The sequence below is a fragment of the Rhipicephalus microplus genome, chromosome 7, assembly GCF_043290135.1.
Source record: "Rhipicephalus microplus isolate Deutch F79 chromosome 7, USDA_Rmic, whole genome shotgun sequence".
In the NCBI taxonomy this organism is placed as follows: Eukaryota; Metazoa; Arthropoda; class Arachnida; order Ixodida; family Ixodidae; genus Rhipicephalus; species Rhipicephalus microplus.
Genome location: NC_134706.1, coordinates 95683314 through 95707997, shown reverse-complemented (window position 1 = coordinate 95707997; position 24684 = coordinate 95683314). Strand labels below are relative to the sequence as shown.

At 44.2% G+C, this 24684-nt stretch overlaps 1 protein-coding gene and 1 non-coding gene across 2 annotated transcripts; one reads left to right on the top strand and one right to left on the bottom strand.

The window, feature by feature from the left end:
- Nucleotides 1-1615: 1615 nt before the first annotated feature.
- Nucleotides 1616-20075, bottom strand: LOC119180355 (mitochondrial thiamine pyrophosphate carrier). Its single transcript, XM_037431544.2, has 6 exons — nt 19797-20075; nt 19181-19324; nt 15107-15286; nt 14089-14272; nt 7082-7173; nt 1616-6046 (listed from the first exon to the last, which is right to left on the bottom strand). The coding sequence occupies exons 1-6, from the start codon at nt 19914-19916 to the stop codon at nt 5807-5809; spliced, it is 960 nt and encodes a 319-aa protein (XP_037287441.2). The 5' UTR covers nt 19917-20075; the 3' UTR covers nt 1616-5806.
- Nucleotides 20076-20642: 567 nt separating this feature from the next.
- TRNAV-AAC (transfer RNA valine (anticodon AAC)) lies at nt 20643-20715 on the top strand. Its single transcript has one exon. It is a non-coding gene; the product is annotated as a tRNA-Val (tRNA).
- Nucleotides 20716-24684: the final 3969 nt, after the last annotated feature.

Sequence of the window (24684 nt, the reverse complement as noted above, 5' to 3'; positions counted from 1 at the left end):
ACAGACAGACGGGCGGGCAGGCAGACGGACAGATGTTTCGTCCCACTCATCATTCACTCCGTAAATATGCTGTGATTTTTTTCTTGTGCACATGCTTATGCTTCTTTTCCACTGAGGGTGGGGACAGTGAGCGAGGGATACATAAACGTGCTGCTAGGGGAAGCGCTTTCTGTTACGATGAAGAACAGTTGCGAAAATTACCCCCAGCAACATTTTTTGTTTGAAGATTTTACGTGTATAAACAGATATGGATCAGCTGAGGATCAGGCCGCATCAGAATGGCTGTCGTGACAAAAAGGAAGGTCTCAATGAATATAAATTGAAAGAAAAGAAAGCTACATTCTGGATGACGTGCCTTGCTTTGTGTTTTGGGATGTCTGCTATTGTAGAAATATTCCGATTTATTTATGAAATGCAATATGTAGTATCACGTGCTGTCGACTCCAATGAAAAATATGTTCGACTACACTGCGATAGTGCTTAGGTAATCACTTAAGCCCAAGGGTGTTAACTTTGCCCCCAAGTGAAGTATAGCCTGCTAGTGCTTGTAGTAGTCTAATTTCATTGCTTTGCATACGTTCTTGCATTCCTTTGTCTTTACAAAACCTATTGTAAAGAGTTCTTATTGGCATGTGCACACGGTCTTTTCGTGAAATTACCCTGCAGGGGCATCTGCAAAGGCGGGCGTTTGGTGAGCGGCATCACCGCGGACCCGAGCCAATGGGAGGGTTCGACCTCCTCCTATGCCTAGCCGTGGGTGGCCGAGTTGTGTCTGGGGAAAAGGGATCTCATGGGTTGAGCTGATGCCAGGTGATTAGGCCTTTCAGGTTCCCCCCCCCCCCCCCCCCTGACTCAAGTGCTTATGTGGTGCCCTAAAATGTGCAGTTCATAAAGGATCCCTGATTATGCACATTGTTTATTAATGTTGACCAGTATTTGATCGAAGCCATTGAGAATTATGTATGAATGCTGGGCTATCGTAGTACAAAAACGGTAGGCAGGTGGGTGAAGATGGAAGCTTGCGATGAAAAATCTGTATACAGGGGTTGTGTCGAGTTACCGTTTCGACAAAACCACTGTTTACGCATTTTTCATTGGACTAGGATAGGCTAGTGCTACTCAACAAAAATTGCCTGTGAACATTACCGCGCTTAGTAATGTCTTCAGGGATAAATTGAGTGGGGCTACAACAGGTATACATGATGAGCTGTACCTTCACACGCACAGGTTGTTGCATCATAACTTGCAAGTGCACCTATGTTGCCCCACCAAAATTTTGGGCTGCTCACGTTTTTATAAAGGTATTCAATTACAAATGAAGAGCTCTACCAAATGTGTTAACACTTCACCAGTTTGTTTGGTGAACGCATAGGGGTGTAAACAAGGAAAGCACAGGGCGGGGGGGATAAGTCAGCCCCATACATTGACCTAATAAGGAGGGGGCTGCTACAATTGACCTTCACCCCACCTGATAGAGAACCCTGCACATATTTATGTGTGAACACACAAGGATTAACTCACATAACACAGAGTATGGGCGACAATTGAATGTCATGCCTTAATACCCTCTGTGCTCTATCTAATGTGCCAGGAAATGGAGAAAAAAAGCCACAAATTGAAAACAAACAACGCTGCTCTAGGAATTTATTACAAGGTTTTGGTTACACAAAAAACCTTTTCTGTAACCACAAACACAAAGAGCCCAGCTGGTGCAGCGTCCACTGCTACCTATATGCATACATGCTATCACAGTTTAACGCAGCTGCACTAGACATATTATCCAGTAGTCCAGCTAACAGTGAATGGATGCCCTATGAATCGAGTGAAGGACTCCCTTAACAGCACCTGGACGAGCGTGACGCACAAAAACAACAAAATGTGGACGTACACATGAACGCTTGGTAGAATTACAGTACAGGAAAGTATGGTAGCAGCACTACATAGAGCCAAGCTAATACATGCACACATCAACAATGTCTACTGACAAGACTGAAGGTGAAATTTAAACATTATTCAGAAACCACAGGGGATTTTATTTGCCTTTGCCAGGTCTACTGTTCGCTTTTGACAATTGCCATTTGGCTTGAACAGAGAACAGGGCATTCTTCGTTGCAGTTTGCCACCTGAATGGCTGGCTTATTAACATGTGCAGGATGTCAGTACCTAAGCTGCAAGCATATCTTAATGTTAGTGCTAAAAGAAAAAGGCATAAACGCCTGGGAAAAGAGAGAAGTCAACAAAGCGCACGAAGACTGAATAGCATGAAAAATGTGCGCAAATCTTTGGTACACATAAGCGAAAAACCATGTCTTGTAAAAAAAAAAAAAAAAAACACATGGGTTCCTCTCGCATATGAAACATGAACAAAGTGTTCCAATGCTTTCACATGCAATGAGCTCTATGCAACGTGACAGCGTTTACCGCGATAATTAAACTAAGTTTCTCGCTCCCCAAAGAGAACATTTACCGCATTTATGGCCAATTTTGTTCCACATTTGTCAGAGTAAACATAACGTACTATTTCCAGGTACATTGGTAATTGGTGTATTAGTTCTACTGGTAATATGGGGAAAACATCTGTGTAAGTAGTGACGTATGCATAGAAAAACAACGGACACACGCTGGAACCCTCTACCGCTACGCCACACAATAAAGAACACACAAACAAATGCGACTTGACAGTGTCACAAGATTGACAATTGGTACGACCATAGATACATAATTCAAACTAAGAGTTCACCTCAGAGTCACAAAGTACACAAAGTGCACTAGCAAAATAATTTCAAATACGGTCCCTTACAGTACAACCCACTGAAGTTGATTGATTCAGAGAACCACACAGAAGTAAAACTTACCAGATTCGGAATAGGACACACGCACGGTACGCACTCGTATCTTTTGTCTGGTATGACATTATGTGCATACCATTAAGTGCAAGTCATTATGTGCATGCACATAATGACTTGCGCACTTGCAGTAACATAGTACATGTGCTATCTATGCCACAAAAGTGCTGAAAAATACTGTCCCAATATGATCTTAAGTTTGTAACACACTTATGCCTTCCTGAAGATGCTTATGCTTCAAACTGCTGTATGGCCAATGAACCAGGGTCTTGCTATGTTGCTTGATGATATTGCAGACTATTTGCTTGTGAACCAATGATAGGTTTACAAGCCGCGAAGAGTGCTACAATACTACACCGTATACAGGAAAACAATAGCAACAGCCTCTTGTTGAGTGTGCATACACATAATGTTGCATTTCCTTCCATACTCTTAGAGATGAGGAAATTCGTAATTAGAACACGACAAATGGGAAACTTTGAAGGTTTACGTCAACAGTATACAATTGAACATGAATCAAATTCAGAGGGCATTAGAAAATATTTCGGATATTCGTAATATAATAACACATGTGGAACTCTGGTAGCAAGCTTTCTTTTTCAGCAGTTCTATTCCTTATTAATACATTTCACAGCAATGCGCAAATGTGTTGCAGTAGAGCTTACAAAAGTGATTCTGCAATTGTGGAGCTTCAGTAATACGGTACGAAGTGATATTTATATTTGGAGGCCTAGCACCTCTAACTTCTTTTCTTCACGGCATATTCTTTAGATTCAGTGCATTGTTTGAGGTAATCTGCTAATACAGCATTGTTTCGACAGCGTACATATTCCCAATTACTCAAGGAGTGATAACAATACCGTAGTGAGAAGAGTGCCCGCAGTGGCATAGTGTGGCATAGTGTATGACGTAATTTTCAGCATATCAGAAGTGACAGTGAGTACTCCTTGTATTTGCATAAGACAGTGCCATATTTTTGCGTCCTATTTTCAAGAGGATGCTAAAGCTGTTGCACATAAACAACAGTTCAGTATGCTTGAGCTGCACACATTCTCACTTGGCTATGCATATTCAATGTAGGAAAGTGCTAAGCGAAGAAGTCGGGCTTAGCACTGTGTGATGCTGTACAAGAGTGCAAGCCAAAATGCCTAGAGAAATAAACAAACAACACTGAGAGTAAACCCTGACTTCTGATGGCAACATCACTATCACGCAACAATACCAAAGCAAAACAATGCAACTATGTGTGTTGCATATCAAATATATCAAATGTAACCTCAGTTCTCTACCTAATAAGGCTATGAACTGTGGCCTTTGACAGGGAAGTTGACAAAAATATGTTGTACAATTGTACAGACACAATCCATCAGAGGTGCTGGAAACAAGGCCTAATTAGCACAATACAGTAAGATACAGCATGAATAAATTTTCCTTGATAACTCATGGTTTTTAGGGTGGAGGGTTAATTGCAGGTTAATTGAGTGAACACTGGGCCACTTAAGCTACAGATACACTATGAAAAACCACACATATGCTTGGAACTTTGACTTGATTAATAGTGTGAGGCATATGTGTGCTGATAGTAAAACAGTCAAGAATTTGTCATGCATATTTTAGAGTCAAGAACAAAGGATAAGCACCCTAATGCTAAACAATTGGGAGTGCTGCAGATGCATTCTATTAACATATGTAAACTGCTTGCCTCTCTCAGTGCAAGTGACTTGCAGGAACATAAACACTAATAAAAGCATGCACTCTCCCATCTCTGCGATTCCCATTGTAAGAAAAAAAAGGGAATGACTCAACAGCTTTGAGTTTCTAGATTATGCAAAACATTCTAGTGCTTCGCCCTCACTTTCAAATTAAAATGTCCGAAAGAAAGGCGTTATCACTCACTCCAACACAACCAACATACTGCCTCTACAACTATCGTTAAGGTAACTTTAAGGTAACCTAAGGTTAAGGTAACCTTTTCGCACCGGTTGTCAACACAAACATAAACAGAGGGCCTTGACGCAATGTTGCATAACGCCCAACAAAGTTTTACATGCGCACGCAACAGGGATACTGAGCATTGCTAAAACTGAGGTGCCAACTGCACACAGCATACGCAGCTAAAATACAAGCTGAATATCACTAAAAGTTTATTCACAATTAGCTTATTGCAGAGGGTTTAGTTTAGTAATAGCACATTTACAACCACAGTGTGCCCGTTTCATACACAGTAAGGTTCGAATGTGAATAATCTGTGGCAAGGGCAAAAAATATAACAACAGTGTTAATTGAAATGTTAATGAGGTTTAATTCCCAGAATGACAAAAGTAGGCCAGACAGAAGTAAAGACAGAAGGAGGACCCAAAACAAAGCCTTCTGACACTATCAGTTTTTAATTAAGAACTGAAGCATGAGCATACAAATACAAAACAATAATAACATATTAGCATTAAGATAACACAACTATAATCATAAACTCCCAGTTTCACAAATAGTTCAAAGAAATTCAGTTCTTTACAAATGATAGCTACGTGAAATAAATATGGGAGCTATAGAATAAATACAGCTATTTATCATGCACTGCAACAATTTAACCATGACCGCTGCGTTGAAAAATGCGCGTCACCTTAGCTGTGAAAGGCGGCACTGTCTTATACTGGAGCCAATTCGCACATTTAGTTTAGCTGCAGCACCACAGAAGGCACACATTTCTGCTCTGCTATTAACGAAACACATGCAACCAAGAACTGGATGAACTGAACTTAAGCACTATGTGGAATTGGAGCCGCAATAAGCCAGCAGCCAATTCACACAACACTCATTCTGTTGCTGGTATGGTCTATACAGAATGCGAGGGAGACTTGCAAGTACAGTTGCTGTTGTTTAGCACAGTCGTCCTGTTGTAGTGGGCTCTCACACCCACATGCGGCAGAAAAAAAAGGGTATTCCAGAGGTCTACAGAAGGTTCAATCGTCACTGCCCCCTGAAACTTTTCCTTGGTGTATTCCATGCCTTAGCCGGAACATCTCGCTGGCAGCCTCATACGAGGCAAAGTAGCACGAAGTGGTGGCCATGGACTTGAAGGCGCTGGGCAAGTAGCCCTTGAAGTAGCCCTGCACGCCTTCCTGCATCACGATGCAGCGTATGCAGTGGACGAAGCCAGTGTACCGGCCAAACTGGACGCCGTGCGCTGTGAAGCCCTGCACCTGGCATTGCGAGAGGGATGAGAAAGAAAGAGAACAGAAGTTAGCAATGTCATTATCAACATAAATGACTGACTATCCTGGCCCTGCAAAAGTGCACGTCCAGTAAAGCTGCAGAAAGACTCAAGTTTTATTTTGTTAATCCGGGTGTGACATGGCTCATAAAAAGAAAAATGTTGAAGAGACGTTAAAAAGAAAGATTTTTTTATATCAGGGAATTACTCTTTCGCAATAGTAAAGAAATAGTCATGCTTGCTGAGGGAAGATGCTTGGTAAGCAAGAAAATTCATGTGGCGACACCACCTTGAAGTTGTCTCACCAACTCACTGCAACATCTTAGAATTCAACAACCTTCTTCATGCTCAATATAACAAGCACAGATATAACAAAATATCAGTTACAATGAAGTAAATGAAAAATAGTCAGGCAAGAGGTGTTGGAAATTATCTTCATAACAAATTTTTAAATATAACAAACTTATTTTTACATAAGATGCAACTTCGTTACAATGAGGCTTGAGTGTATATTTGTAAGAGCATACACAGCTCTTAATTGGTAAAAATGAAGCACATTTCAGTGGCCCAAAGAGTAACTGTACCAAGTTTGAGCAGATTCTGTTGAGCCAATATGCCAAAAACGTGAAAAGTTGCTTTAAATTCATGGCATCATGTCGATATCCTCTTTGGAATGAAATTAAAGTTGAGTTTCTGCATTGAGTTTCTCTCCTACTACTGTTTGATGGTGAAATAAACAGCAATAGAGTCCTCAAAGAATAATTTCTCAATAAAAATTGATCAACTCTTTCACTTTAATGCCAAATAGTTTCACTTTCGTTCCAAAAGTCATGTGACAAGACGTTGATGTCATACTTGACATGATGTGTGCGTATGTGTGATGCACACACTCATGCACAGACAGGTGCTCGAATGCGACACTCTCGCCCTCGAAATAACATATTCTATATGTCTCTGTACGCAACTTTGTGGCAATAGGCGATTGTTCAAGCCGTGAAAAAAGAAAAATCTGCACGAAACTTACTTGCAGCCTCTTCTTGATGAGATCCAGAGGGTAGACGAGTGTTTTGGACATAAAGCCAGAAAGCGCTCCGCAGGCCACACTCTGGCTCACTCCTGCAAACACAGAAAATGCAGATACACAAAAGCTAACTTTAGAGGGGGGATGGGCATCGATGTAGGATTGTAACTATTTCATCCATATGAGAACTTGGTACTATGTACTAAATGACAATTTTAGATCTCCCAATTAGCTTTCCTGTTCAGAATTTCTTCCTAGAATGCTGATTTTTTCACGACTTTGGTTTGCTGTTTTGAACATCCTATCTAAATTCCTGCAGCCTGTCCTTGCTCATAGCTTCACTCATTTTTTTTTTTGCTCAGTCTTGAATTCACAATATTTTGAACACAACAAAAAGGCGGTACTGTTCTTTTTTTGTCAAATGTGCCCGCAGCAGAGTTCATTAACAGTTCTATGCTTTTCAAAGCACTGATAGACCTGCCACACCGACTTGCCATGACTGCATTACCATGAAGCAGGACATGTACAATGTACCACTGATTTTGAGAAACTCGACCTGTGTTGCCCCTGTAAAGTACGCCCTTACATCAGGAGTCTCACACACGCAACCCGTAGACGTTCTGCTAGAAGTCTCGCAAGGAATATATATTTGCGACTTAGCTGAATTACCTCATCTACTCACCTATTGCGATTATTAATGCTTTATCTGAATAAGGTGCAGAGATGTGACTGTTATTGAGCATTCTTTGTAAGTTTTGAAAAAACCTACATGACCACTATGTCTTGGAACACAACCGTGGAACAAAACCTCGTGTTCGAGAATAGACTTACAGATTCAAGTGATTAGTACAAACACGTTTCTCGAAACCTGGTGCGTAATGCCCCGCATAAATTATTCATACTATATGAGATATATGCATTGTTTAAATGGCAGCGTTATGTGACTTTTCGTTCAGCACTCCCCTCCCCTCTCATTTAATCTTCTTCACTGTCCCGGCCCCTGCGCAACTATTTGTGACTACAACCCAGTAACTTGGGTGTGCTTGAAAATCATGTCCTACATAGATAGTGCAATGATCTATCGGCATCAAATGAAACCCGAACAGCGGCAAGCCTTCGCAATGGTGAAGTGCGCACTGTTCACTTATCGCCATAGACAGGCACGCATGTATGCACGAAGCTGCCAAACAGGATGCACGCGCCTGTCAATGATGATAACTGGATGGCAGGCACTGCACCATTGTGAAGGCTTGCCGCTGTTCGGGTTTCATTTGATGCCGATAGTACCTGCGATTCTTTTTTCTACCTTAGTTGTCTGAGGTGGTACAAGAGATGTACATGAACTGTCACATATTTACAGTGTCTTAGGAGTAGCAGGTTCAGCGAGGGGTCAGTTTCCGAGTTGCCCTGACAGTAACATCAGAAGGATTAATGTCATACTCGTAGATTCCAACTACCCGAGTGTCACAAACGACTCCAATTTTCGGATTATCCGCGGGCCCCATCTTCCAAAGAGGGGCGCTTTTGTGTTCGGGGGACGACATCCGGCGACTAACGACCCAGCGTGGCGCCGGCTTGTCTGCCCTGCACCTGTACCGAAAGGGGCACCGACGGTCTAAAAAAGGAAAATTACCCCCAGATGAGACGGGGTCACGTGTACGCCACTGAAGAGGTTTGGACTGCATCGGAATGGGCAGTTGACGTACAGCCAGCAACAAGTGCGGTCGTCGGTGTCGCGAGTCTCGCGTGGGCGATGAGCACGGAGTGACCCGCGCAACGTATTGAGACGGCTGCAATTACGGGCACCCTCGTCGTCTACCAAGCCGGCGAGACCTTCAGCGGCACCCGTCAACTCCCCTACGTGCACCAAGAGCTGGCCTGGTCCGTATGGAACTTTTTATTGTGACTATTTTTAAACTGTTAAATTATTTTAACCAGCCTTTTTTTAAATATTTGTAGGGTGCGCTGCGTCGCACGTTTAAATTCAAAAGCGCCACCATGATCATTGTGTAATTATTCCCTTGTATCGCTCTTTTCTGATTTCCATTTTTGTCGTTATTTTATTAACATTCCGCGTATTAGCCTGTGCTAGTACCTCTTGTGGTGTTCTTTTAGCATATTGTGTTATCTAGCTGTCTTTCCATCGCGCGTATCAGTTTCCCTCATTTGTTATTTTTTTTTGTAATCTCCTGCCTGTGCTATTGTTTCCATTAAATGCTTGTTCGTTTTGTATAAAATCTCCGTGTCTGCTCTATGAGTGCGTCGGTCAGGCCCACACATCACCACACGTGCAATCCCGCACGGGTCGGCCAACCCGCAAATAAATTTGAAATGTGCCACTTCGAGGCCTTTCAGGCGTCGCAGGTCGAAGCGTAAAGTGGAAGCCTGCGAGTCTGCCGCACGTCGATGTCGGATCGGCGGGGCCTCACTCGGAAGTGTGTGACATTATCTGGCGTCCGCGACAGGACTGGCCGACCACGTGGTGGTGTCTGGGAGACAGTCGTAACTCTGAGCGTGCAGTATGTAGACGTCCTTTTATTGCTTTGTTGGTTGACAACTGTTTATAGCAATGGACGACACGGAGTTTGAGAAGCTAATTGAACAGGGCAAAGCCTTTGGCTTTGTAGGCAAGCAGTTATACAACTTCGTCGAAAAAGAACGAAATAGACTTAAAGAGGAGCGCGATGCCGAACGCATTAGGTACAGGCAACATCTGAAATTTTTGATGGAACAGGAGCGAGAAAATTCAAGGCTTAGAATTCAAAAGGAAAAAGAGCGCTTGGGACTGTGTGCGGCGCAGTCGGGTCTCAGCTTAGCCGCTAGAACGCCCAGTAGCGTGACCGACCGTGTCCCGAACAAGCAGTCTTACCAGGATCATGTTCAGCTACTGCGCCAGAAAATGGAAGGTAGACGGCGCATGTTTGAGACCTGGGATGCAAGGCACAAAAGGGGCAAAGAGCCCGTAGGTGCCAGACCACTGAGAGCCGGCCAAGGTAATAGTACTGTTGGGGAGAACATCGGGTTCATGAACCTAAAATGTTAGCTGCTGAAAGTCCCATTGTGGCCACAAAGGCCACTGAAGGCCTCAGTGATGGCGACGAGGCGCTGTGCCTGGAGAGTCTTGTTAATGCAGAAATGCCATCTGTAATAGACTTGGCACAGCCACCCTGTTTGTGCGTCGCCATAGCAGCTAAATGTGAAGTTCGCAGTACCTCCGGCCCGGTAGGTGAGGACCCCTGTACAGAGAGCGGGACAGAGTCGTGTGCTGACGCACACTGCGAGCTGGGCAATGTTGGGGCAAGTAGTTCTTCAAGGTGCGAGCGGCGCAGCCCCGAGGAAGACGCTTGCATTGCTCAGCCGTCAGTCAAGCTTCCCGCAAGTCAGGGTGTCCACAAGTTAACGGAAAATCCCGACTGTAGAGGCATTATAGCCGAAGAGACAAGCGAGACAAGTTCTGCTCTGCTAATGTTGCAAGCGGACTTCTCGAAAGTGAGCACTGAGCAACGTGCAAAAAGGAAAAAGACGCCGCAAAAGCAAGAACAAGAGAGAAGCGAAGGGTGTAAATCCACCCATGAAATCGAGAATTGCCAAATGGCAATCAACGCAACGAAAGCTTCGATTGCATTTTGTGGCATTCGCCAGTCGAGTGGGTCCCTATGCTTCAAACCGCCCGACAGATAGGGGGGTGAGGCAGACATTTGTTCGTGGAGCTCGGAAAAGCCAACCCCCTTCGCTCCATTGTCCTGCTCGAAACGCGGGGCGCCTTGCGAGGCAGCGCCTTTCGGCCGAGCGACACGACGTGGTTCGGAGACCCGTTTCCGTAGAACGTAGTGTCGATGAAGGCATGCCTCCGAGGTGTAGACTAACGGGAAACAGGCGTCCGTGTAGCGGCCGTACACGCTTTTGTCTGCCCCGTTTGCTTCGAACGGCTCCCCCAAGAGCACGGCCACCTCGGGCGCGGATAAAATTTATGTATATGTACATCGAAACGTAAACCTATCCTTCAGGGCTAATGGGGTGTTTTTTGAAACAATGTTCAGTTATGTTTTTCGATTTTGGAGCATTCCATTAATGAGGGGGACCAATAGCTTAGTTAATTCATTGTTTGCTTGTGTCGTCCGTGTGTTTGTAGACGATGCTTTTATGTTTGAACTTACTACACGTTTAGTTAGGGAAGCTCTGTTTGAGGGACATGGTTATTTTAATTAGTTGAATTTTTAAGGAGACCGGTTGGTCATATAATCAAAGTCTATCACGGTACGCATGTGTGATAAACATGGCGCTATGTTATTCAAGACGTTTCTTTCTATTATTATTTTGAAAGGAAGCGCTTTAGTGTGGAGCATGTTCAAGAACTGTGCACAAATGATCATGCCGAATAATTTTTCATTCATCCTTGTCGGAAGCTGCGTGTAAGTGATTTTTCAATACCGCTTAAAGCGTGTATTTTTTTATATGTGGCATCGAAGAATGCTTACCTGTCTTACTCCTGAAGTGTTCAGTATTTTTGTCATTGTCTTTTCATGTGTGTGGCCATGACGTTGTGCGCGAGTTCTGACTTTCATCGTATAGTGACCGTGAAAGTGTGGTGCGTCGGGTGTTCTCTGCGATGTCGTCCACATCAGTGAAATGGTGCGCGAAAAAGAAAACGCATTGGTGGACAACCGGAACACTGAAAGCTCGCGAACATTGGGCGTTTGTGATTTTCTTGAATATTACGCAGTAATATTCTTAAGAAGGGGGCTATGTCACAAACGACTCCAATTTTCGGATTATCCGCGGGCCCCATCTTCCAAAGAGGGGCGCTTTTGTGTTCGGGGGACGACATCCGGCGACTAACGACCCAGCGTGGCGCCGGCTTGTCTGCCCTGCACCTGTACCGAAAGGGGCACCGGCGGTCTAAAAAAGGAAAATTACCCCCAGATGAGACGGGGTCACGTGTACGTCACTGAAGAGGTTTGGACTGCATCGGAATGGGCAGTTGACGTACAGCCAGCAACAAGTGCGGTCGTCGGTGTCGCGAGTCTCGCGTGGGCGACGAGCACGGAGTGACCCGCGCAACGTATTGAGACGGCTGCAATTACGGGCACCCTCGTCGTCTACCAAGCCGGCGAGACCTTCAGCGGCACCCGTCAACTCCCCTACGTGCACCAAGAGCTGGCCTGGTCCGTATGGAACTTTTTATTGTGACTATTTTTAAACTGTTAAATTATTTTAACCAGCCTTTTTTTAAATATTTGTAGGGTGCGCTGCGTCGCACGTTTAAATTCAAAAGCGCCACCATGATCATTGTGTAATTATTCCCTTGTATCGCTCTTTTCTGATTTCCATTTTTGTCGTTATTTTATTAACATTCCGCGTATTGGCCTGTGCTAGTACCTCTTGTGGTGTTCTTTTAGCCCATTTTGTTATGTAGCTGTTGTTTCTATCGCGCGTATCAGTTTCCCTCATTTGTTATTTTTTTTGTAATCTCCTGCCTGTGCTATTGTTTCCATTAAATGCTTGTTCGTTTTGTATAAAATCTCCGTGTCTGCTCTATGAGTGCGTCGGTCAGGCCCACACATCACCACATGTGCAATCCCGCACGGGTCGGCCAACCCGCAAATAAATTTGAAATGTGCCACTTCGAGGCCTTTCAGGTGTCGCAGGTCGAAGCGTAAAGTGGAAGCCTGCGAGTCTGCCGCACGTCGATGTCGGATCGGCGGGGCCTCACTCGAAGTGTGTGACACCGAGTGAACACTTTTTTTTTTTACTATTCTCTACACTTGCTGGGTGACACATCTCAACCGAGATGCAAAGTTGCAGTGACAGAGAGAGCACAGCCATTATGAATAGTTGTAGTAGGTTTACCAGCGATATCGAGTTAAAACAAGAAAATAAAAGACATCTGAAGCATTAAACATAGTAAAGACAATTTATATTTACACTATTTCATACAATGAGTTACAGTGATACATGTGAAACAGTGAACCATAGAATTTGCAAGTCCTCCCAACTGCATTTCTGAAGACACGACAAAGAAAAATACTGACAATTTTTAAAAAGGCCCTCCAAAAGAGACAATTTCTGTTTTCATGAAATGCACAGTCATTACTCTCCACACAGCAGAGCCAGACAACACATATAGAATATACTAATATGATTTTAAAGTTTTCGTCACCTAGAATCTGCAAGCCAGCCCTGCCGCAGTGGACATTATCACGGCTTGTGAACAATGTTCATTGAGTTTGCGAAGTGTGCGTCTGGCATACAGTCTAAATTGTAGAAATTGCTGCTGGAGTCAGTCAGCAACTAATGACTCACACTTGTTTACGTGAACCACGTGGAACTGACAACAAATGACAGAGCTGGAACTAGTATTTCCCAAACTGTAGTCTTTCATTCACACTAGACTTGTGTTAACGCATCACCGTGATACCGAAACCAGAAGTGCTTTTATGCGATAGCAGCATTAAAAATATATTCAAGGAATTCGAAGCACTACTACACTGTTTTTAGGGTTCTGGACACCCGTGTTTTTATTTAGAGAGGCACGGCTCAGTGCTAGAATATTGGGCTGGCATGCAGGGGTCCCGCATTTGATTCCCATTGTGTCCTTGTTGTTTTTTATTTACCGAGTTTTTTTTTTCTCATTTTATGCGGTGGTGGTTACAAACACCGGTGGTGGCAGTGGACAACTAAGGCACTTGCCACCCGTGTTGTGATCTCATAACAGCTTTCGCTGTAAAGACTCCTATTAAATGAAACATGTTGTTCTAGTCACTTCAGACTCCATGTAACAAGAGTCTACTGTATGCATATGACCAGCGCTCCTTCACAGGTAAAATTTCTTTGTGCTTGCGAGTGCCATATTTCTTTGCAGTTACACCCACAAGACCCATTTGTGGGGCATAGAAGCTTTGTTTAAAAAAAACAATTGCACTATGTGACATGTTAAGTGAAACCTTCTAAGCACGCAACAGAGTACAAGCATGCAATATTCGTTAAAATTCTTCGCCAGGTGTGCGTACCGGTGACGTGGCTCTCCGGGTGGAGCAGCAACTCCCAGAGGTTGACGAAGAAGTAGTAGAAGGCGAACTGGAATCCCGTCAGAGGCCCAATCTGCAGAAGAGTGGGCAGCAGGCCGCGGTAGAAGGCCGTTGGGCCCTCTTGCCGCCACATGCAGCTCACCGCTTGCCTTATGGAGCGGTACGTCTGCACACAAGCGTACAAAGTGACTTGATGATGTCGAACAAGATAGGCCAAGAGACTGAACACGGGCAACTTTGATAAACGTCATCACCATCAGCTTAACTCGCATACACTGCAGAAAACGACACCTGCCAGTACTCTCCAAAGTACGCTCCCTTATAATGTCAGTGAGCTTCATTTTATGCATGCAAAGTTTCAGTTTTCTTATCACATCACATGTGCCTCTAATGTCTCCACTTACGCCTCTATTCGCATTGTTTTTCTGCAGCTAGAAACAACTGGTTATTTGGCAAGCATACTAGCAGTTGGCGACTACTCTCTACAAGCGTTTTAGCCTAAACCTGAATGTCGATTTGATCTCTTGAGTTCTCTAGTTCGCATAAGTTGGCATTACAAATCACCCCCTTCTCGCCTGAGCCATCAAGGGCTCTCCAACCGATGCCTGCCTTCCCCTGGGAACGCCTGGGTGATTGGGACACCAGCGCCATGTTTCTGCAAACGTGATGACGCACAAACTCGCACTGCCCCTTTGTTAAACTGGACGGCACAGCTTACAAGAACTAGACAGGGACAGAGTGTGGTCAGCGTTGGGGCGACAAGAGACATGCAAACAGTGATGAACAAAAGATTCTAAGCTATTTAAAAAACAAGCTTTCGGCTTCATTTTGAAAAGTAACAACTGAAAGGACCGAAGTTTCTTGCGAAGCAACACATGCGGCTGCTTTTGCGATCTTGATATCAAGCGAAAAGGCAAATAGGCCTGTGAGCTACGCGCAATGATCATCGCATTATTCCTCAAGGCACGAGGGCGCACGAGCAGCAATGCTGTCAACCAACCTTGGGTTCCATCTGCGCTACAAGACGGGTGCGGATGACGTCGAAAGGTTGCGCCACAACGGTGCTGATGCAGCCCGATGCAAAGCCACAAGTGAAGTTCACGCTGTTGTGCCAGTGCTGCCACCGGTCGGGCCCCAGGCCCGTCTCAAACTGTCGTGTCAGGTACTCCCACGAAGAGAACTGTGCACGCAGTGGAATGCAAACATGAAACAGTACACCAGGCATCAGATGGAACTTCAAAAATTGGGGGACCCTTAAGCTTCACCTTTAAGAGTTGAACGCGATAGCGAAATCTGGCCCCTAGTGCACTCTTCAACCGCTAAGTGCATACTTATTAATATGTTTTGTTATATACACAAGAATGCACACAAGCACACACACAGTAAATTAGACCAGCCCCCGCTATTATTGCCGAATGGGCTCGTTTTCATCGTGACACCTGTCGAACAAAATGCGTTAAAGGGGCCCTCAAACACTATTTTTATGTAACCATTGAATTAATTCACTAGAAGAGTTTATTGCCTCTTAAATTCAACACCGTAAAAATTTTAAGAATCCGTCTAGTCCGAGTGGAGTTTCGAAAGCGCTGGAAGCTAAACAGGGAGGGGTGGCAGGGCAAAAAATACCGCGCCTTGTGACGTTGAGCATTTTTTTTTCTTCGAACGCGCGGCTTTTTCAGTGTGATCGCGCGCGCATGCGTGGAAAAGTAGTGGTATCCTGCGGCCATCTTGATAACTTGATTTTTCGGTCACAGACTTCGCTCACAACCAACGAGGCCGATGCCAGTGGCGGGTTTTCTGCGACACGAGCTCTCTAACGCTATCGCATTAACATAATGTGCATGGAGTACCCGTGGTACTTCACGTTGATTCATTCATTCACTGATTCATTCCTTTAATTCGAAGGTCTCTGGTTGGGATATTACCATGAGGGAGTGTGTTGTAGATAGGCTAACAATATAATGCAAGTTAAATACAATGAATTTAACACAGAAAGAATGAGTGTCCTGTGGGCTTGGCTTTTTTTTCCATCACCTTTAGTGAGCCATTTACGCTCCTAGATTAGCGCAGCTAATCAGCAGAGTTAAAGATGCGTACGCTGCCAATTTTAGCACACAAGTTCTAGCCCTTCAACAACATTTTGGTTCGACTTAGTCGGCACGCAATTTCGAAAGATAAAGAAATGTGTTAGTGCACCAGGTTCTGCACTGTCGACACTTCTAGTGTGTTGCTCAAACACAAATTCGTAACAACTATGGCAGTTTTTCGTTCCCGAATCTCCTGTGTATACCTGTGCATTGTTTTCAAGTGTCCCTCTTGGTGCTTCATAGGCATGCTGGAAGTATTGAGCTCCTAGCTGATGTCTATGTGGAATTCCAATTTCTCACTATCGCATTCATTGCTTTGCCCTTGCGACGAAACTGTGACTTTTTTAAGGTGAAAACTTAAGTGAAGAGCAGAATGAACAGCGAAAAAGTGATGAGAGGGGCACTGGTGCCGACTAACAGCAGCTCTATTCTTCTAACACGAGTGCATACAAATGCCAAAATCGCACAACTGTGCTTACTAACACATTGCAAGGCCAAATATTGTGTATGTAACAATAGAGAAAGTTAACAAATATGTGTCTTTAGGTTTTTAGATGCATACATGTTTGTAAACTGTCCCTCGTGTTAACCTATGCAATGCGCAATGTTTGCATGTACATGCATAGTTATGTGACGCTAGAATTTGTAGTGATTGCTGCAAGAAGAAGCAGTTTGTAAAACCAGTGCATGTCTCATCTGTTCTTTGAAGCACATTCTCGTTTTCCCTATGTTTTCACAGTAAAAACAGAAAATTTTAAGCACTGTGAACTTCTCTTCCGATTTTACCGGACACAATTAATATGATGCTTATGTGCAAAGATGCTCAGCTGCTCATCAGATGATGCTCATCTGCTCTTCCTCGCGCCATACGTTTGTGGAATGGTCTTCCAGATAACATCGCATCTGTATCAGACAATGATTCTTTCCGTCAGTTGCTGCTTACTCTCTTCTCACAATAGACTTGCCACTGTTCTGCACATTTTTTTTTTTTTTGTGTCGGATTTTGTGCCCGATTATGTTTGTTGCACACTGGAAATGTTTTCTGTATATGGGCATAGGTTCTGCGTTTTTTGGTGCTTTTTCTATTGTATGTTCTGCAACTTATAAACAAATTACGGCACGTCGTTGAGGTAAAGCCAGCTGGCTATCTTTGGTGGATGTCGCCTTCATATGCTATAATGACTGCATTCGGTTCCCACTGTCGTGTGTGCACTATGAAATCGCCTTTTCTTTTTTCTTGTTATCGCCTGTTAACTTCAACTTATATTGCAAACCGCGTCATATTTTCATTGTGCTGATACGCTTTGTAACGCGTGAATTAATTTTGTGTGATCTGTAAAACTTCACCAATTACCCCCCTTACTCAATGCCCTGTAAAGGGCCTGTAAGGAACTTTAAAAAGGAAAAGGAAAGAAAAGGTCTCTATAGCTTATAAATCTGTCTTCAAATTAGATGGGAAGGGAAACTGCTGCTACAGCATTACAAAGAAGCCAAGCAGACGAGGCAGTGCACTTTTACCAGTGCAATTACCTTAAAATTACAAAGAAACAAGCAGAGCCGCACTTTCCACACATAATGCTTCCCAGACTGTACCGCAATGAGAACGATGCACATTTTGTTTCCAACGAACGCTGTACAAAAGTACTCACTTTTTCTTGTGCTTGGTAACAACTTCTGACTGACCTGACTAAAAATATTTACAAGGAGCGTGTTCCACAAAAAAAGACATATTCTACAGTGTCAAAGCATGTCACATCCAATTTAGTACATGTCCTTGTAAAAGACACGCTGAAGCTTTGATTGTGAGGCAACGTGCAGAGCCTTTGCAGTGATGCAGCTTTTTTTTTTTTTGTAAATCACGAGTCCTGTAAACCTTAGCTAGTGACTGTAAATAATAACTTCTATTGGGCTTGGAATAAACCCGAGATAAGTTTTTTATATATTGCGATATACCAAGTATCGAATTTTCACAAATCACCGAACACCCAGGAAAAAAAAATGGTTTTGCTGAATCTTTAAAACAAGATGTTCGTAATGGCTCACGCTCATCACACGCACACGCAAGAACCAAGTTTCAACGACTACAAACTAGCCTTTTAATCACTAAACGTGCGTCGACTTTACCGAGAGTTAAGCACGAGCTCTACTCGACGCAGCTGCGACGCTCTGTCACCAACGCCCCTCCTTCCCACTTTCCTTCCACTGTTTACGCGCGAATCGCTGCTCAACCCGTACACAGTCGCCAAGAAAGCGCAAACGAAAGACGCGCCCTTGACCTTGGCGACGCGCGAGCGCGGAGACCCATTCTCCCGGCCATCCCAGCGCACCAGAAGGTGCATTTATATCGAGGCTCATCGAAGACGAGGAATCACACGACGGGTGTCATCGACCGCGCCTGCAGTAATATCCGCCTCTGTGTGGAACGATTAGGAAGGAACCAAAATGGCGGCGTAAATCGTAGCAGACGACGCGTCAAAACGAAACCTAACTCGATCCGCTCGCCAAATGTCGATAAAACACGGTGTAAATCGTATAAAAAGTTAAACACGGCGTAAAGTCGTACAAAACGTTCGAATCTGCTCATAGAATTGTTTATTTTTTGTTTTTTCCGATGCGGCGATCTCTGATCGAAAGTGATCGGAGGATGGATCCCTGCCGCGGCTCGTGCCAACGAGCGAATCGCGCTTGAGAAATTCGACCGCCGTCGGAAATAACATATCTGAATGATAAATACAGCGGCGGTAAACGCAAACTTAACTAAACCGCGCATCGAACCCGGCACGTTTGCAAGCGCAGATGCGTTTTCACTTCTATTCTTAGTTATTGCGCAGCAAAACATAAGCGAACACTACGAAAGCAGCGCACATATGTACATACAGCGGCCAAGGTCAGCTGTCGGAAACCACGTGTTTTTGAAAGGCTCATTGTTTGTTGACAATAATGCATCGCGACGAACTTAGGCTTTCGCCACGACCGCCTGTACTCACCTGTACTCCACCGTAGACGATGGAGAGCATCTGGGCAGGCACATGCCCCTTCCAGAATGCGGCGACGCCTTCCTCGCGTAGAATGCGCCCGGTGCCGTGCCATATTCCCGTGTACTTGGCCGTCGTGATGGGGTCCAGCTGTAGCTGTTGTGACAACAGAAATCAGGCTGCGTCCAATACAGATGTCGCACGGTGCATGGCTCATGGCGATTACATTCGATCACGGTTCGGGTTAGAGGCATTCGCGGTCAAGAGTGACCGTGTTCTTGCGATTGTGCTGTTATATCAATAGGCGTACCCTATATCCGGAGGTTGCACGGTGCGTTGACCCAAATAAATGCACGTTGGTTAAACCAATTGCACGCAACAAAATGTAACGCAACAATGTCCGAAAGAGATTGGAAAAGAACACTGTAAACGTTAACACGACGCGCGTTTGAGGAGAAGATCGCAAGCAAACACGATGTTTCGTTAATAAGGTTCAAAGTGTTTTTTCTCTTCCGCATTGGATAAGCCAGCAGCTATTCACAGATGTGATCACATCATGCAGTCATTGACAAGCCTGCGAGGCTATTCAAAACTGATCGCGTCGCAATCTAGAGGCAACACGACTCACCTGGAATCGAATCTTGACGACGTCGAAGGGCTGGCATAGGAAACGAGTGACGAAACCGCTGATCGCGCCGGCGATCATATGATCGACATTCGCGAGGTCGTCTTTTCCTCCCGCGATCATCTAAAACGAGCATCGATGCGTTCGTTCTCTAGGCAGCTGCGTCGTAACAAGGGTTCCGCGCTACACTAACGGGAAGGTCAACCCGGTGGCGACGCGCTTTTCGAACACGGAACATCGCACGCCCGCCGCCATGCTTGGCAACGTGTGGCAGTTCCCATAGCGACAGACACCTAGCCGAGAAGCCGAGAAGTTTTAAAGCTTCTATTTAAAAAAATAACATTGACGTGTGGAAGTTTACACACCGCAAAAAGTTAGCTTATATTTTTATTTGGTTTAATTGCTTAATACGTGCATTTTTGTGACTGTAAAGAAATTCAGCAAAGCATGAAAAGCGGCGCTGCCATCGCTCGCGTGTGCTGCGATCACGGAGGAAGGAAAAAGGTAGATAAAGGAAGTGGCTGTGATCAGGCTGTGATAGATGTATCCACCTATTTCGTACTAAAACGGCGAGAAACGGTGTTCTATGCGTTCGCGACGGAAATGAGCGCTGTTTTTGCAGGTTACGTAGTATTAGTAGAATAATATTGTGGTGAGAGTCTCATTGTCGGGATGAATGAGCTAGCTGCTGTGCATTTTGGTCGCATTGAGGAATGCCTTTGACTTGTTCACGTCGAGGTACAGTGTACAAAAAATGAAAGTAATAAATTATGCCACACAAAAACTATTGACAATATTGCAAATTGACACATTTATTACACATTCCTACAAACGCGCTACCTCCACGCAGTGCCCGTGGTGTAGTGGTTATCACATCCGCCTAACACGCGGAAGGTCCCAGGTTCGATCCCTGGCGGGCACATGTTTTTGTTCAGGCTGTTTTTTTAATTATATAAAACTGTCAAATGAGTGTTTACCAACTCTCCCTAATTTCTCTTCTTATGGCTCTACAAACAGTGTTACTGTTGCGGAAGCGTTGTAATCCTATTACAGTTACAGTCTTTCGAATTCACTTCAAATGAAATTTAATTGGTATGCGTATCAACTGGCCATCGCGGATTACACCTGAACTAAATGATGAACTCATTATTTAACCTTTACCATCCTTATTCAACATTATTTATGGAAGAGTGTCGAGGAGAACCATGGTCTCTCAAACGCAAGGAAACGATGAGAGCCACACCTTCGGTTCTTATCCCGGTTTGGTTCTTGGAAACCTAGAGGCATGGCCCTATTTTAGGTTCACATCTTGGCCATCCACTTCAACAGACCCGAAAGCCACGGTGAGCTGGGCAGACGTGTGACCGAGGGTCTGGTGTCGGGGTCACGCGTGCCCGTGGGTGTCCGGTAAGACTGTCATTAATAATAAAATAAGGAAACTGAACGTACAGTTAAAGATTATGCTAGATTTGAACGAGAAAATGGAAAAGCCTCAAGGAGAAAAAAAGAATCGCAACATATCGACCCACGAGGTGAATGATGACGAGTGAAGCGAAACTCTCCGCAGCCCGTCCTCGTGGTAATACGAGTGGTCTGTGCCTCGTCCACCGACGTCTGGAAGCTCAGCATCGTTCAGAAGTATGAGGCCAGACCGCCCGAATCGGACGCACGGATGGACTGATACGCTTCTCCCCACTTATCATCATTCATTCCGTGGATATGCTGTGACCGGTTTTATAGACATGCAATGTAATTTAACTGGTTACTACGACGATGCACGACGAAACGGAACGTACAACCCAAGGCTTAAGAAGCTTCGCCCCTGAAAATCCCCGTAAATGGGGTAACTCTCGCTCCACACGTGAGCTCGAAAGAGCTAACTGATATTGCGAACAGTAAGATGGATGAAGGCGATGAGCCGCCTCCACTCATATCGAAGACCCAGGCTAGAAGTGTAAACAAGATAATGCAGTGGCATTAAGATGCATCAATTACCGACATCAAAAATGTTTAAGTATAGAACAATAAATAAATAAATCATATCCGGAACGGCTGAAGTGACAACAATAATCAATTTGTTAAACACCCTAGAGGCAATGCCGTTGCCAGACAGTGGGCTCCCTTATGGTGAGTTTGATTGATTGATATGTGGGGTTTAACGTCCCAAAACCACCATATGATTATGAGAGACGCCGTAGTGAAGGGCTCCGGAAATTTCGACCACCTGTGGTTCTTTAACGTGCACCCAAATCTGAGCACACGGGCCTACAACATTTTCGCCTCCATCGGAAATGCAGCCGCCGCAGCCGCGATTCGATCCCGTGACCTGCGGGACAGCAGCCGAGTACCTTAGCCACTAGACCACCGCGGCGGGGCCTTATGGTGAGTCAGAAGCATCCCAATGCTTGCCTAGTTGTCGGCAGCGAATTATACAAAATTAGCCTCCTTCCAACCGCCTATTTTCACCCTGGGGTCGTAACCAGAACGAGAAAGGCCGGAAAAGGTTTTAGGATATGATATTTGAGCTGTAGAATTTGGGAAACCAAAACATCAATTTCGAAGTGAAGGGCCGAGGAAGGTATTTACCACGCTGGTACGAAAACGGGCATCAAGTGATACATCATGACAGCGATGTATTATATACAGACAAAGAACATTAGATCGAGGTGCTGAGCGATAAGGTGAAAGCTGGAACAAAATATCACCACCTGAAAAATCTAACTCGAACAAATGCTATAGCAGACTTATCCACATGTGGGAAGCTGAATAATCACGGCCCAATAGATTTGAAGACCAGAAGCATAACGTAACTTCGAGAAGGCACATAAAGGTCTGTCAGAAAAAAATAGAACAATATGCCAAACGTCTAAGCAAACGACAATGCGACAAAATATGTATAATTTTATGGAGGGGCAATGCATCACTTGTAGAACCCAGTGGTTGCTCAGGTTCCTGCTTGACCCTGACAATAACAAAAAAAAAAAGCATTGTTCAAGCCATTAAAAGTTATTGCACCCCTATATGAGGACACGGAAGAGAAATTTCTGAAACAATTAGAGCACAAATGCTTAACACAGGCACACCTGGCAGCCGTCATGTAAACACTAAATTAGGCGACAAAAAAATGGAGGCCAAAGTTGGCGTGGCTGTACAAAGGAACACCAAATCAACGCTAGGACTATACGGTATAACCACCAAAACTTTCACAAACCTCGACAATGAATCGATTGCCAACCTAGAAAAAAATAAATACATAAACGAGTGCTGGATGAAGGAAATATTAGCAAGAAAGAACTACCAGCAACACAAAGTCCAATGTGCCTAACATCCTGCGTTGTAAACTTAATTGCACGTGCAATTTTAGACATATTATCTTATACAACAATCACATGTACCTAGATACAATGGTACCGTTTCGCAAAAATCTTTCGATTCAAGCTTTGATGCTTCAACTTGGACACCAGATAAATGACCATAAAACATGCTCCACAAGCGCTGTCTTGGTTCTTGATCCTTGTTGAAAATAAGGACGCCAATATGAAGTAGAAAATGTTTCGTTTATTTGACTTTAATTGTGTGCTAAATACGCGAAGCGATGTACAAGGTCCAGGCTGGGGTCGGTCTGCTTCACGTGAGCTGCGACGCCTTGTCCAGCATTTTTCATTGCTGGATGCGCACAATGTCATGCACTGGAATACTTTTGTGTGGGCATGGCGCCGCCGACCATCCTCCAGCAGACTCGACTGGGCTCATATTCCACATGCTTTAGAGACGTTTGTCTCCGACTTACGTGTTCCGCCTATCTCTCCTTCACTTGTGTGTACATCTATGGCCATCGTCCGATTCTCTTAGAACTCGAAATTTCATTTTTAAATGCGAAGCATTTCTCAGCGAGCTTCGGCGACTATCTATCTATCTATCTATCTATCTATCTATCTATCTATCTATCTATCTATCTATCTATCTATCTATCTATCTATCTATCTATCTATCTATCTATCTATCTATCTATCTATCTATCTATCTATCTATCTATCTATCTATCTATCTATCTATCTATCTATCTATCTATCTATCTATCTATCTATCTATCTATCTATCTACCTACCTACCTACCTACCTACCTACCTACCTACCTACCTACCTACCTACCTACCTACCTACCTACCTACCTACCTACCTACCTACCTACCTACCTATCTATCTATCTATCTATCTATCTATCTATCTATCTATCTATCTATCTATCTATCTATCTATCTATCTATCTATCTATCTATCTATCTATCTATCTACCTACCTACCTACCTACCTACCTACCTACCTACCTACCTACCTACCTACCTACCTACCTACCTACCTACCTACCTACCTACCTACCTACCTATCTATCTATCTATCTATCTATCTATCTATCTATCTATCTATCTATCTATCTATCTATCTATCTATCTATCTATCTATCTATCTATCTATCTATCCTGGCTAAAAGTGTTAGGCAGATAGATAGATAGATAGATAGATAGATAGATAGATAGATAGAAAGTCGCCGACTTCGAATTTAAAAATTAAATTTCGAGTTCTAAGAGAATTGGACGATGGTCATAGATGTACACACAGGCGAAGGAGAGATGGGCGGAACAAGAATGGCTATTTGGGCTAGTTGGTTTGAATTCATGGTAATAAGGACTGCAGCGCGAGCACGAAGGTGCTAGAAGAAACAGACGAAAGGCGAGGCACGGAAAGCCTTTCGTCTGTTTCTTCTAGCACCTTCGTGCTCGCGCTGCAGCCCTTATGGGCGGAACACGTAAGTCGGAGACAAACGTCTCTAAAGCATGTGGAATATGAGCCCAGTCGAGTCCCAGCCAAGCTTGGTTAACCTCCCTGCCTT

Coding starts and splice junctions, on each gene's coding strand:
- LOC119180355 (XM_037431544.2), bottom strand. CDS start 19,916: ATGATCGCGGGAGGAAAAGACGACCTCGCGAATGTCGATCATATGATC. Junction 19,325..19,796: donor TCGTCAAGATTCGATTCCAG/GTGAGTCGTGTT, acceptor TTGTCACAACAG/CTACAGCTGGACCCCATCAC. Junction 7,174..14,088: donor CCCGGAGAGCCACGTCACCG/GTACGCACACCT, acceptor CTGTGTTTGCAG/GAGTGAGCCAGAGTGTGGCC.